General features: G+C 46.3%; 1 protein-coding gene and 1 long non-coding RNA gene across 2 annotated transcripts; one reads left to right on the top strand and one right to left on the bottom strand.

Moving 5' to 3' along the window:
* Positions 1-227: 227 nt before the first annotated feature.
* On the bottom strand, positions 228-13304 carry LOC135423381 (uncharacterized). The gene is made up of 19 exons (XM_064673576.1): positions 12818-13304; positions 12238-12364; positions 11993-12086; positions 10678-10828; positions 9715-9877; positions 8894-9019; positions 7859-7921; positions 6836-6958; positions 6339-6494; positions 5658-5711; positions 5174-5418; positions 3976-4139; positions 3713-3823; positions 3008-3094; positions 2041-2148; positions 1704-1825; positions 1424-1546; positions 1298-1340; positions 228-878 (listed from the first exon to the last, which is right to left on the bottom strand). The coding sequence occupies exons 1-19, from the start codon at positions 12918-12920 to the stop codon at positions 801-803; spliced, it is 2241 nt and encodes a 746-aa protein (XP_064529646.1). The 5' UTR covers positions 12921-13304; the 3' UTR covers positions 228-800.
* Positions 13305-13888: 584 nt separating this feature from the next.
* LOC135423297 (uncharacterized) lies at positions 13889-14535 on the top strand. Its single transcript, XR_010434765.1, has 2 exons — positions 13889-14160; positions 14280-14535. It is a non-coding gene; the product is annotated as an uncharacterized LOC135423297 (long non-coding RNA).
* Positions 14536-14675: the final 140 nt, after the last annotated feature.

Here is a 14675-nt window from a genome sequence, read left to right as displayed (position 1 = left end):
AATCCCAACCCCAAACAAAACCCCCTCAAAAAACTCCCCAACAAGCAAAAACACTCCCCAGCAAAAACAAAAATACTCCCCAGCAAAAACAAAAATACTCCCCAGCAAAAACAAAAATACTCCCCAGCAAAAACAAAAATACTCCCAAACAAAAACAAAAAACACCTCCCAAACAAACAAAAAACACCTCCCAAACAAACAAAAAACACCTCTCAAACAAAACAATCCAAGTGACAATATTTAATTGATGTGCTGTTGATTTCAATACACTCCTTAGAAAACTCAAGTAACTGCAGCTTCTTTGGGATAACAAAAAGCCACAAACCCCTCCCAAACCCCTAAATGTGCAAAGTGCAGTTTGGCACATGGGAACATTTATCTTCCTTTGCTGCCAGACTGGGATCACTGAAGTTTCAGTCCATCTTTCAGCCTCCAGTGGCTCGTGGTTTCATGGAAAACAGGACTTTCCCTGGTTTAAGCTTTCCCCCTCTCAGCAGTTTTGCCTTGTCCTGTCCCCACAGGAGTGAAAACTCGCTCTGCTCCAACTCCATCCCTGTCCCTCTCCCAGAATCTCTGGGGATCAACTCTTTAAAAACAACTTAAACCCCTTCCAACACGTGGAACTGCAAGAAAGGAAATTCCCAAACCACAGCTCTGTCCCTCTCCCAGCTCAGGGTCCTGGCCTGAAGTCGGTTTTTAGCTGAATGTTTCTGGAGATGAAAACCAAAGGAAAACCAAGGGGCTCCAGGAAGACATTGCTCAGAAAAACTGGAAAACATTCCCCAAGATTTGAAGTCGAATCACAGTTGTTCAAAAATTTTCATGAACTTGGAGACTTCGTGGTGAACTGCTGCGCCGAGGGGGAGGTGCCTCAATCCCTGGGCAGAGAAATGGAGTTATAATTCCTTGGGGGACTTCCAGGAGGGTGCAATAAATGACACTGACATATTTGATACACCAGAGACAAAATTATATGTTTAAATATCTAACTGGCAAGTAATGTAGTTGTCATTGATCTGCTTGGTTGGTAAATAATGTTTGTCTTATTTAAATATTTTACTGTAAGAATAAATATATATTAGAAATATGGTCTGTCTAAGATATTAGAAATATGGTCTAAGATATTAGAAATATGATCTCATATACTATAAATAATACAATATAATATTATACATTATATATAATATTATATCATATGTGTGATATAATATATTATATATTATATTATAATATAATATATATAATAATAATATAATATAAAAACCATATATAAATATAAAAACATTGAGGTACTCACTGAATTGTGGAAAAAGATGCTGAGATGCTTTGCCCATGGACACCTGAAACACAGAGGGAGATTGTGAGCCCTGCTCTGAGGCAGCCCCAGGATTTTCCCTGTGGCTCTGGGGCAGTTCCCACTCACATGTGCAGGTTCTCTGTGATGATGTTCAGGGTGAAGAGGCCAATGTTTTGGATCTCCTGGTGCCTGCAGGTCAGGAACAGGCACAGGAACTCACCCACGTACTGGGCACCGAGGTTCTGCCACCTGCAAACAGAGGGGCTGCTGAGACAGCTCACCTGGGCTGCTCCTGGGATTGGCATCCTTGCCTGCTCCAAAGCACTGGCTGCTTTCCAAGAGCTGAGGATTATCTCTCCTGCTATTTCCATAAACAAACAGAGCTCAGCAGCGAGTGTTTACTCACAGTTTTAGGACTGTTGCTTTCTGATGACTGAGGTCTCTCAAAATCAGGGAGACAGTGCCATGGAGAATGTGTTTTTCGTAGGAGAGGTGCTCCAGTAACAGCCTCAGAGCCCAGAAGTTATTCTAGGGTGAGATAAAGTAGGATCAGTGATTTAACTGAGGTAGCAACAATTTCTTCAAAATAAAAAAAAAACAAAAACCCAACAGCAAAAAGACTAAAATAAAAAGCAAAGCTGAAACAAGTTAAATGTGTCTAAAACCTCCAGGAGGGTGTTGCAGAGATTTTAAATGCCATTTGATTTAATCTCTTAGAGCAGGAATCAGTATCCAGCACTCACCCCAAAGGCCAGGGCTATCTCCAAGAAGGAAGTCAGGTATGGAAGGTCACAAAAGAGCATCCGTTGCACTGCTTTTACTGCCATGATGAGACAAGCCTCGTGGCGCAGCTACAGGAGAGACACCAACAGCAAGAGAAAGAGCTTTAAAAGCCCATTTTCCCACTATTTTATAGTGTATCCAGTCAAATCAGGTCCTCCCATTTCAGCCAGAGGTTGGAGGTCAGACAACACATCCACAAGAACTCATGAAGAGCAAAAAAGGGGGGAAAAAATAAGTATTTTATTCATGCAGCTTGTTCACCTGGTGCTCTCCAAGTGCTCACAGAGACATGAAGCCACAGAAGCAGAAACAGAGAATTAAAGGGAAAAAATTCCAGCTCAGGAGTCATATATCTGGAGAATAAACTGAATTTCCTCAAAAGAAGTAAAAAAAAAAAAAAAAAAAGATAAGAGAGCTCCTCAGATGTACTGAGGAGCATTGAATATAGAATATTTTCCCAGTCACCTTCAAACATGCTCCTCTATATTTGAAACCCTAATTTAAGGGAAATTTAGAAATTCTGGGCTATTCTGAGTGTTGAGACAAGCAGTGACAAGCTTTTAAAGGACAGTCTCCTGTTTGAACCAAATAACACAAGATCACCCTGGGAGACATTAAAACAGAATCAATTCTTACCAGCCCTCCCACTTTATAAATGCATAAATTTGGATAGTTAGGGAGTAAAACTTGTCCTAGACTGAAGATGTGTCAGACCAGAACAGACCCTCACAGTTTTCTTACCTTCAGATCTCTGCTCCAGCCTTTAAACTCTGCTAAGAACAGTTTTAAGCTGTTTCCCCCTTAAAAAAAAAACTCTTCCAGCCCCTCTTAAAAACTTGTTATAACCAAACCCCATTTCCACCAGTGCTGTACCTCAGGCACAATAACTCAGATGGTAAATTCCCTTATTGCCACGAGCACGCTCACCTGAGGAGAGAAAATAGAAGGTGGCAAAGAAACATTAACTTTGGCCTTCAGTTCCTCCAAGAGGCTCCCACTGGCAGCCAGGACTCCCTGCAAGGGAAGGAGGGAGGCACAGGTCAGGGATGGAGGATCACTGCCCACACCCCAGACAGCACCAGGGTGGCTCTTCAACGATCTCTGGTAGAATCAGGGTGGTTTGGGTTGGAAGAGACCTTAAAGATCAACTGATTCCACCCCCTCTATGGGTAGGGACACCTTCCACCAGCCCAGGTTGCTCCAAGGCTGGTCCAACCTGGCCTTGGGCACTTGCAGGGATGGGGCAGCCACAGCTTCTCTGGGCAACCTGTGCCAGGGCCTCCCCACCCTCCCAGGGAAGGATTCCTTCCCAATATCCCAACTAAACCTCCTTCAGGGTGAAGCCATTCCCCCTTGTCCTGTCAGTCACTCCAGGCCCTTTGTTATCTGATCCACGTCCACATGAACAGGCACAGAAACAGTACCAGAATTAACCTGTTTCCAGCTGCCTTTAACACTCCTCAATCCCAACATTCTGCAGAGTGTTACACTTGGCACATAAAGTGGAGCACTGGATGAGGCCCTGCAAAGTCACCCCTGGCATTGAGCAGAACCAGTTAATGCCCACATCAAAAGAACTTGTATAAAACCAAGACAACAGATTCTTCCTCTTCCCAGCACTGTCCCACTTACCTCCTGGAAGTCAAGTGGTGGCTCCTTCAGGGATAAAGGATTTAGGTGCCCACTTTTTGCCAGCAAATTGCTACTACCCAAAACCATGATGAGGGAACTCCAGCATTTGGGCTGAAACACAACAGGACATTTATATTATTGAGTGAAACCTGCCCACAGAGGTATGAATTATTCAGAGAAAAAAGGTTCTGATGGGAAATCCTTGCCTTGGAGAAGTAACAGGACAGAAGAGGTAATTTAGAGAAAGAGTTTTAATGACTCACATTCCTGTACAGTGACTCGTTGCTGTAAAGCAGTTTGAGTGCCTGTTTAATTAGCACACCATCCCTGAGGGGAGACCCTGCAAGAGGAGAGAAAAAAATAAATCCCAAACAAGGGATTCCAAGGTTCCCTGGAAAATTACAGAATGGCACAAACAAGATACTAACTTAGCTACAGACATGTTTCTACAGAAACCCAACAGAGCCACACAAGGATCTACAGCTATTTTACAATATTTTGGAGGTAGAATGGAAAACCATCAGCTGTAAAACACAGTTCTGGAAAGCTGCAAAGATCTGCACCAGGACAGATCATTCCAGGCAGCAGTGGCTGAACTAATGACAGAATGGAATACACAGGTTATGGAACATTTTCCATCCAGAAGTTTAATTTTCAAGGTCAAGGCTATGATACACCATAATTCCAAGTCCCACATTGCCACTTGCAGTGCTGGGATGTAAGAAAGAGCTTTAGGGGTTTTTTTAATAGGTTGTTTTCAACTAAACAACTCAGGTGATAAAACTGATAAAATTAGGTTTTGAGTGAAGTGAACTGAACAAGTTCATGTTTAAGTAGAAAGACATCCTTCCTGCCTGGTGTTTTCATGGAATCAGAGACTGGGTTGGGTTGGAAGGGACCTTAAAGCCCATCCAGTGCCACCCCCTGCCATGGGCAGGGACACCTTCCACTGTCCCAGGCTGCTCCAAGCCCTGTCCAACCTGGCCTTGGGCACTCCCAGGGATGGGGCAGCCACAGCTTCTCTGGGCAACCTGTGCCAGGGCCTCCCCACCCTCCCAGGGAAGAATTCCTTTCCAATATCCCATCTATCCCTGCCCTCTGGCAGTTTAAAGCCATTCCCCCCTGTCCTGTGACTCCAGGCCCTTGTAAACAGTCTCTCTCCATGTTTCTTGTAGCTCCTTTAGGTCCTGGAAGGCCAGTCAGGTCACCCCAAAGCTTGTCTTCTCCTGGCTGAACAATCCCAATTCTCCAGCCTCTCCTCCCAGCAGAGCTGCTCCAGCCCTCTGATCATCCCCATGGCATCCTCTGCACCTGCTCCAACAGCTCCAGGTCCTTGCAGTGCTGGGAAGCCCAGAGCTGTGGGATCAGCCCAGGACACTGTGCTGGAGTCCAGACAATTCCTAGTCAGGCTCAGAGTCCCTCATAATGTTCTTATTTTAATGAGAAAGTCAAAATTCTAACCCCAGAGAAGCAAGAAGTGACACTTGCCAACTGCGAGCCAGGGCCCAGTCTGCAGCATGTCATTGCCAGGGGGGACACTGCCCGTCCTGAACATCTTGAGGTAGGCCCCAAACTGGCAGGGGGTGATCCTGCAGGCAGAGCAGCAGGCCAGGCTGTTCACTGGGAACAGCAGGGAATGGGCAGCATCCAGGAAATCCCCAGTTTTACACAGGTAGAAGGGGATCTTATCCCGGAGGTCTCTCAACCTGGGCAGGAGAGATGGAGATTTGATGGACATCAGCAGGAGTTTTTTACAGTGTGTATGTAGAGATCTGGGTCTGCTTGGGGAGAGAAAAAAGGGGAAAGGGGGAAAAGAACAGGGGGAAAAGGGGAAAAAAAAAAAGGGGGAAGAGAAAAAAAAAAGGGGGGGAAAGGGGAAAAAAAAAAGGGGGGGAAAGGGGAAAAAAAAAAGGGGGGGAAAGGGGAAAAAAAAAGCGCCATTTACCCTTTGGTGTCATTGCATTTCACAGCTCTCAGGTAACGAACAACTTCTCTATATCTGGGGAGAGAAAAAAGAGGGTGAGTAGGAAAAGGAAGGAAGTGCAAAGCTACAGACAGGTCAATCAAATATTTACTGTAATTAATGAAGCAAAACAATAGATCTTCCCACACAAGAGGGTGGAAATAGAAATGGAAGCAAGAGACAGCTGGAAATAAATTCCAAGAAGTTATTCACTGATTATTTCTATTCTGGTAAAATCAACCAAGAGGTTGCCTTTCAATTTAATTCTTTAATGGACTGTATTCTTTTGAACACTGCATTCATTTGAACACAGACCTCTGAAGACCCAGAACACATTTTTTTCTGGCTGTTTTCCACCAGTCAGCCTTTGAGGAACAGAAATTGCTTTAAAAATCAACATCTAAAAACCTACAGGGTTTATGGAAACACGGAAATCATCTCCTTCAACATTGTTTTTCTGGTTCTGAGCATTCAGAGGCCTTTGAAAAACTTCAGAAAGCTCCTGGCCTTGTTGATAAGGAATAAGGGGCATGAAGAGCTTCAAAGGGGTCTTTGTTTCCTGTCTCCCCATTCTGCTGAACTGCAGAGCTTTGGAAAACACTCCACTGCAGTCAAAACGTTAAGAGCTGAGTCTCCAAAATTAAAAACCCCCACCAGTCTTACTTCTTTTTGTCTACCAGTTTCTCCACTCGAGCCTCGATGACAGGGAGTGCTTCCCAGAGGAATATTTTCCTGCCTTTCTGGGTCCTCTGCCCGGTGATGTTCTGGCCTTTCAGGACCGTGGTCAGCAACACGTGATCCCAGGGCACCACGTTCAGGCTGGGAGGGCAGAAACAAAGGCATTTCAACTGTGTTTTGAGATTAAATCCCAATTTTTTTGATCTTAACTCCCTTTAAGTATCATGGAGATTTCCTAATAAATCATTTTGGGGGTTTACAGCTCAATTCTGGGGAAAACTAAAAGCTGTATGGAGAACAACTTAGAGCATCAAACAACTTTCCCCGTAAGGATGGGACAAATAAAAAGCAGTTAACACCAAAATATTCCTCTAAAGTGCTCCCACTTTTACTATCATGGAAAGAACCAACCCCTAGAGCTGTTTTCAAATCAGGCAGCTGTATAAAACATATCCTGTGGACAAAAAAGGCAAAGAACTTACCTGTTTGAGAAGCCAAAGCAGTGACAGGGAAGGGAGATGGACTGAAAGAAATGAATGAACTTTTCATACAGAGTTTTTGGAAAGTCACACAACACCAGCATCCTCTGAAGTTGGGTTGTGATCCTATGATTTGAAAAGAAAAAAAGTAATATCTTAAAATTAGATTAATTGCTACTAAGATGTGTCTTTTTTTTTTTTAATCATATGGGAAACTGCAGAAGTTTGGGGTTTTCTTTTAGTTAAATATCAGACAGTTTGCATCTATATTTAAATCTCTGCTTTAAGATTTGTAGTGAATAATGATAATAATCTCTTGCTGTTATTTTTAATACCAGTGAAACCAAAGTTTTGTGGTTTTAAGCTTTAAAACAAAGATCTCCAGGGAAAATGTACAAGAAACACTGCAAACTATGCTGGACTTGATAATCCACCTGAGCTCCTGCACCCTCCCTGCCCCTGGAACCCTTTCTGGATTAACTGATAACTGGAGATAACAAAAGAAGAGTTTACTCCTTCAAGCTTTTGGGAGGGAGGTAAAAAAATCCTAAGAAATTACAAACTTCAAGAATAGTAATTTCAAATGCAAACTGCTCAAGGATTTGGGTTATACCTGTCATTAATTTCAGATAAAATGAGAATATGGAATTGGGTTTGAGTGTCCCTGAAAGAAGGCGAGAATTAACTCAATAACCTTCTGTGGCAAGTGAATTTGGGGTGAAAGGGGAAAGCTAAAGCTAAAATGAGAACTGAATTAAGCCAAGGGAGCTGGATGCCCTCATTCCTCAGCCTCTGGGGGAGCTTTACTATGTTACATCCCTGGCTACTCCATCCCAGTGGAATATTCCAAGGCTGCTGTTTTGACCTCTAACAGACACTATTTGCTCTTTGGTTTAACAACCACCACCTGCCACCTCCTGCTCTGCCCTTCCAGAACACCCCACGTGCCTCTGCAATTGTCACTGGAAATTTGCATTTTTAAAAGCAAACAGAGAATTCTGTAGCCAGGAAGAAAACAAACCTCACCTTTGGAACAGACATGGGACAGCAATCTTTAGTGAATCAGTATGGCCAAGGTTCTGCCAGCTTCTAAGAGGGGAGGGAAAAAAACACTAGTTAATGTTTGCCTGGTTTTCCTGCCTTTTCCCCTTCTCTGTGCACCACCCTTTTCCTTAAAAAGCACTGGAAATTGTCATGTTAACAAAAAACAAGTAAAAGAAATGCTCAAAGTGCAAACCATGTTGCAGAATTTACAGTGCTTTACAGCAGTGCCTAATCCCAGGAAGTGTATAAAGAAAGACCTTCCCAAAGGATGCATCCAGCCTGCTCCTGGCAAACCTGGACAGCTCCTCAGAGGGAACTGCAGAGGAGATGCTGTTTCTGGCCTGTCAAACCAACCCAGACCCCATTTACTTCTCCTTTATGAAAACCCTTGAGTTTAAGCCCCAAAATATTGAGGGTTTGCAAAGCAAAGCTCTGCACTGCTCGTGCTCAGTGACAAAGACAATAAAACTGCTCGGGCAGCAAAGACTGAAGGGTTTAAACTCTGGTTTAATATATTTATTGTGCAGCCCCCCAGCTGACAGCTCAGCCTGGGAAGCATCTAAAACCTATCACCCAAGGAACATCCCATGTTCCCTTCCTTCCAGGTCAGATGTTTCTTCACTCAGTGCAGCTTCTCAGGAAAGATTCCATGTCCCTGTACTTTCTCCAGGGGAATTATTAACCCCACCTGCCTCCATCTGTTGCCTGTCACCCTCCCTCCTCCCAGTTCCTTTCTCAAATTCCTTCCCCTTGCTGGAGATCATCTCCTTTCCTCATGACTTAATCCCACTTAACTTCTTCCCTTCACATCCAAGCTTTAACCTCTTTTCCCCCAAATCTCTGCTGTAACCAATCCCACTTCCCCCTTGGGTGGGCTCCTCTTCCTCTTGTGCTGCAGCCTGGGCTGGGATTCTGACACTTCCTTACCCTTCATAAATGGAACCCTGGAATTCCTTCCCCAATTCCCCTCCCTTGGAGAAGCAAAGGTCCCACCTGGATGTGGCCCTGGGTACTTACAGGGCAGGGTCTTTGTGCACTGCAATCTCTTTAGCTGCTCCCAGCAGCATCACAGCAGCAGCTTTAGGACTTTCTTGCTCTGCCTGATTTAAAAATCTTGTTACCAGGGCAAAAACGTCAGAATACCTGAGAAAGTTAAGGGGTCTATCAGAGAAAGGATCTGCAACCATCAACTTCACAAACAAATGGTAATTGTGACCATCCTTCAGTTTGAGAACAAGCTGCCTTGCCTTGGAAGGATTTATGACATGATGAAAAGGTGCTTGCACAACCATTAATTTCAGTATTTTTTTAAAAGCTGGCTACATCCATTAAAAGGTGAAACCCACCCTAAAAAAAGCATTAGTAAAAATCACAGAATCCTGGAATGGTTTGGGTTGAAAGGGACCTTAAACACCATCCAGTTCCACCCCCTGTCAAGGGCAGGGACACCTTCCACTAGCCCAGGTTGCTCCAACCTGGTCTTGGGCACTTCCAGGGATGGGGCAGCCACAGCTTCCCTGGAAAACCTGTGCCAGGGCTTCCCCACCCTCTCAGCCAAGAATTCCTTCCCAATATCCCATCTAAACCTATCCTAAAATACAGGGCTTATTTCCATGCTTTCCCAGGTTATAACAATGAGATATTATCAAGTATCTTGTATGGCACAACAGATGTATTTAAAGATGTATTTAAGAGGGTGTTTAAACTCCATTCAAGTGCAATTTAGCAGCTTGCTGGCCCTCTCCACTCCATTTCTGCTGCATCAGGTGCCACAATTCTGACTGTCACTTGACTAAAGGAACTCAAACCTGCCCTGCCCAGACTCTGCTGGCACTTACTTGTACACAACCTCCATGTTCCGTGACCTGCAGGCATTGCACTGCCCAGGGGGCAATTTTGGCAAGCAAAAGCATTCATGTCGTGTGGGAGGTATCCTTTCTCCAGCCAGATACTTATTATATTCCACATAAAGTTCCTGCATAAATTTGATTAGAAGACTTCCTAAGAGACAAGACAAAAAGAAAAAAAAAAAGTTGCACTGAGAGTTTTGCATCTCTTTTTTTTTTTTTCAAGCTAAAAGAAAGACAACCATAAGTTCACTGTGTAAAGATTACTTAGCCAGTTGCTTGCACCCAGTTTTATTGGTGAAAGTTTGCTGCTTCTTCAAACTGAAAGAAGGGAAATTTAGGTTGGATATTGGGAAGAAGGATGGTGAGGTCCTGGCTCAGGGTGCCCAGAGAAGCTCCACCTTGCAGCCTGAAGTTAATTATTGTCTGTATGCCACTTGATTTTGAGGTGGCCAGAGACAAGAGCACAGCAGTCTGTGCTGTGAGGGATGGGAAAGGTATTATTTTTGTACTGAACAGGATCAGGAGGATCTGTTTGTGTTTCCAGGTGTGTTTTGAGACATTTCTGATACTTCCCTGTGAGGGTGGGGAGGCCCTGGCACAGGTTGCCCAGAGAAGCTGTGGCTGCCCCTGGATCCCTGGAAGTGTCCAAGGCCAGGCTGGACAGGGCTTGGAGCAACCTGGGCTAGTGGAAGGTGTCCCTGCCCATGGAAGGGGTGGGAATGAGATGGGCTTTAAGGTCCCTTCCAACCCAAACCACTCTGTGACTCTTCCAGAGGGAGGCAAACAGGAAGCTGGACCCCCGGACAGGAGTCTGGTGCAAGTCTGACCCCGATAAAGAGCAGCAGCAGCAATTTGCCACCCCAAAAATCCACTGAGCCCTGCCAGGCAGAGCTGTGGCCCAGCCAAGCTGCTCCCCAGGCTGCCAGGGTGCTGTGGGAGCAGAGCACCCACCCCCGTGGCGCAGCTCGGCGTCGATGTCCGTCAGCTCCAGGTTGAACATGACCAGGACCCCGGCCAGGGCAAAGTCCCGCTGCTCCTTCCAGAACCTGCTCTTGTTGTGGGCGTTGCAGTGGCACAGGGAGGGGGTTGTCCAGTTCTGGCACTGTTGTAGAAAACAGGAAAGACAGGGAAAGGGTTTTTTTTAGTGTAATTTTTCCCCCCTTCCCGTTGAGCAACTCAAAAAATTCCAGTTTCTCTGAGCGAAGGGCTACAAATCATTTCACCCTTTACACACCTGAGCAAAGGCACAGGGAAGTACTCAATGTGACAATAACTCAGTATCATGGCAAACAAGAACAACCCCCCCCCATATTATTTACTGTCACTCCTGAACACTTCACAGAGGCCCTCAGGGCTGGCAGCCTCCCCACTGGAAGCTGGGAACAGAGCCTTGTCTTTGCATGTTCACCCCAAGTTTGTTCACAGCTCAGTTTTCTGAGTTCTAACAAATTCTAAGAAACCCCCAAACCGATGGCAAAAAGGCACAAAAAAAGAGTTAACAAATGTTTCAGCTGGTATACCTTGTCCTGTTTGCTCTACCTGTTTTGCTAGAAGAACACTTTAGGAGCACTGGTTAATATTATGTTCTGTTCTGCTCACTGGACCAAAGGCCTTATTATAGAAAGGAGTAGTACACACAAGGTAATAAATTAGGTAAACTGGACATTTGAATGAGATCTAGAAGGCCCAGAGCCAGGATCCTGCAAGTTTGAAGAATTCAGGTCACCCAACAAAGAACCCCCAACTCCTCCACTCCAAGTTAGGACAGTCTAAAAGTCTGACATTTCTCCACTGAGAAACAGTTTGATTCAGTAATTTGATTTTATGAAATGCACTGTTTGCCCAAAGCAAACAGGAGGTAAGTTTGCTTCTACCTATTATATGTTTACTCCAACAACTGCCTGGACTGGTAGAAAGAAACCCTGACAGAACCACACTTTTAGCAGTTACGAAGCAGACAGGGATCAACCCCGAGGAGAGGAACTCTTAAAACAATAAAGTTTCATGTATCACTTATTGGTTTCGTGCCCTTCAACTCTTCCCTGTGAGGGTGGGGAGGCCCTGGCACAGGTTGCCCAGAGAAGCTGTGGCTGCCCCAGCCCTGCAAGTGTCCAAGGCCAGGTTGGAGCAGCCTGGGCTAGTGGAAGGTGTCCCTGCCCATGGCAGGGGGTGGCACTGGATGGGCTTTAAGGTCCCTCCCAAACTAAACCATTCCAGGATTCTTCTTATTGATGATTAATCTATTTACTCCCAGTTGTCCTCTCACCTCAGAAGCCAGTTTGTCACAGATGTAGCAGTAGCACTGGTCACAAATCTCAGCGTTTTTGCCCAGGGGTGAGCAAGTGTCACATTCTGTTCTCCTACAAGGGAAGGTTGTTCAGGACACAAGTTACATCCTTATCCAGCTCCACTTCTGCTTCCAGCTCTTACAAAGCTCATGAGGTTTCATGACCAAATGGACCAAATGTGGACAATGAACCCCCAAATCACCCAGCCCAGCCCTGACCATACTCGAAGGGGTGTGTGGTGCAGTCGTATCTCGCGTGAGGCATCACATTGGCTTGTTTACAGAAAGTCACCATTAATTCACATTCCTCATCCACAACCTCAGGTTTCTCCTCTCCCAGGGTAGATTTCTCTGTAGGGAAGAGCACAGGAGGTGTGAATCAGTGTAAATCAGGTAACTACAAACTTCCTTGCAAATTACTGACCTTTTCTTTTTAAACGCTTCCAGGCCCAAATTTTCTTGTGAATTCATTTGGTGCCACGAAGAATGGTACAAAAAACTTCCATCAACTACCAGAACAGAGAAGGTGGAGTCAAAAAGGAGCCAACTGACATTGAAAAGGCCTGGTTTTAGCTCAGTTGGTAATATTTTGAAACTACACAGCACCATCTTTTACGTTAAGAAGTGCCATCAAAGAAATCCCTAAAAATTACTAAATTATGGCACTTCTTCGTGGTTTAATTAAGTTTTGAAGCACTTTGATTTTCTAGCAGCAGAAAGACAGATTTCAGGTACATCAGACAATAATCTAATTCAGTTTATTCCAAAAGTCTTTTAGGGAACTTCATCAAAAGCAAATCTTACCCTGGGGGTCTACAAACAGGACAGAATTCCCAAGAGTGTCCTCGGCCTCATCATCACTGATCAGGATTATGCTCTGCACTTCCTCCTCTCCTGATGGTCCCATGGCTCCTGAAATTCAAAGGGAAGGAGCAACCTGGTAACAGACAAAACACAGAGACAGTTTCCACTTTCAAGATCCTTTCCTCAACAAGGCAAGAAAAAGACCCCTCAAGAACCCAAATTCTTCATCTCTGTTAGGTAAGTTACACCACGGACTGAAGTGTTTGATCCTCAGCAGCTCAAAAAACACTAGAATTCCATCCAGTGCTGAGAGAACCCTAAAACCAAGGAGATGGGGGTAAAAGAAAGAAAACAGACCCCAAATGTGAGCGGTGCTGTTCTTCAGGTGGGTTTAGAGGGACTGGCTTTGGAAGAACTGTAACAACAAGGGAGAATGGCTTCCCACTGCCAGAGGGCGGGGTTAGATGGGATATTGGGAAGGAATTCTTGGCTGAGAGGGAGGGGAGGCCCTGGCACAGGTTGCCCAGAGAAGCTGTGGCTGCCCCAGCCCTGGGAGTGTCCCAGGCCAGGTTGGACGGGGTTTGGAGCAACCTGGGCTAGTGGGAGGTGTCCCTGCCCATGGCAGGGGGTGGGACTGGATGGGCTTTAAGGTCCCTTCCCGCCCAAACTATTCCAGGATTCCATCCTGACAATGACTCCCCCAGCCTCCCCTCAGCCCTCGCACAAGCCCCCCCAGCCCCCTCCCCGCCCTCAGGGCCCCAACTGCCCCCAAACCCCCCCGACTCCCCTTCCTCCTCACCCCGAGCCCTTCACAGACCCCCCCCCAACCGCCTCCTCCCAACGGCCACGACCCCCGCCGCCGCGACCAACCACCCCAAACCCGCTCCCCTCGCAGCCCCCTCCCGCCGTGCCCAGCCCCGCAGTTCCCGTTTTCCTCCCCCGACCTCTCCGTTTTCCCCCCGTTTCCCCCTCACCGTCCGGCCCCGAGCCCGCCACTCTTTGAAGGCCCGAGCACTTCCGGGGCGGCGGCGACGCCTGCGCGTCACTTCCGCCCTCACCAAAGATGCCGCCGCCATCTTTGCTGGGGGCAATTCTTTTTCGGGGGGGGTTTAAAATAAACCTCTTTAAATAACCCGTTTAAATAAACTGTTTAAATAAATCCCTCGCCCTACGCGTCTGTGCAGCGCCCTGCGGGTCTTCTTGGTGCGTGAGGCGCCGCCAGAGGGCACGAGGGAGGTGGTGAAGCATCTCGCGCGCCCTGTTCGGGGGCATCACGGTGGCCCCGGCCCCTCAGGTGACACCCGCACACACACACCTGGGTGGGCCCAGGCACCTCCCCAGAGGTCAGAGTTGCTTCTCTTCCAGTCCTGCTGTATCTGCTCACTCCAAGCGACAGCTGGTGGCGGAGGACACGCTGTCACTGCGTATTGTCACTCCTAATCGCCACCTCCTGTCGCGACAGGTGACTTCTCCTGCCAGCCCAGCTCGACATCAGCGAGGAAAAGCCACATCCAGCAGCCGAGGCTTCCCCAGTAACACTAGATGGTACCAGAGCTCCACACAGGACTCCAAAAAACCTTGGAATTCTGAACCCGGGAAAGCTGGAGATGCGAAGCCGCATCTCTTGGCGTGCTGCTGGCACAGGGAACGGCGTTCGCGCGGGGGAAAAGCCGCTAGGGCAGTTGGGAATAAAATAAGGACATTTTTTCTGGTGTTCAGGGCGACAAGTGCAATGTGTTTGTGGTTAAAAACGATCAGCAGAGTGATGGTGTTGCAGCACTGGGAGAGAAAGTTTGAACAGAGACTCTCAGGGAGTTTTTCAGTAATAATAATTAGGTAAGGAAAATCTAGGAAGGAT

This window comes from Pseudopipra pipra, chromosome 16, assembly GCF_036250125.1.
Source record: "Pseudopipra pipra isolate bDixPip1 chromosome 16, bDixPip1.hap1, whole genome shotgun sequence".
Lineage (NCBI taxonomy): Eukaryota > Metazoa > Chordata > Aves > Passeriformes > Pipridae > Pseudopipra > Pseudopipra pipra.
The sequence above is the reverse complement of the archived record's forward strand: the minus strand, read 5'-3'. Positions and strand labels throughout refer to the sequence as shown.

Bases quoted from the DNA above. Each gene is read 5' to 3' on its own strand.
- LOC135423381 (XM_064673576.1), bottom strand. From the start codon at position 12,920: ATGGGACCATCAGGAGAGGAGGAAGTGCAGAGCATAATCCTGATCAGT. The intron at 5,419-5,657 runs GTAAATGGCGCT...TCTCCTGCCCAG, and splicing joins AAATGCAATGACACCAAAGG to GTTGAGAGACCTCCGGGATA. The intron at 1,547-1,703 runs GTGAGTAAACAC...CTCTGTTTGCAG, and splicing joins AAAGCAACAGTCCTAAAACT to GTGGCAGAACCTCGGTGCCC.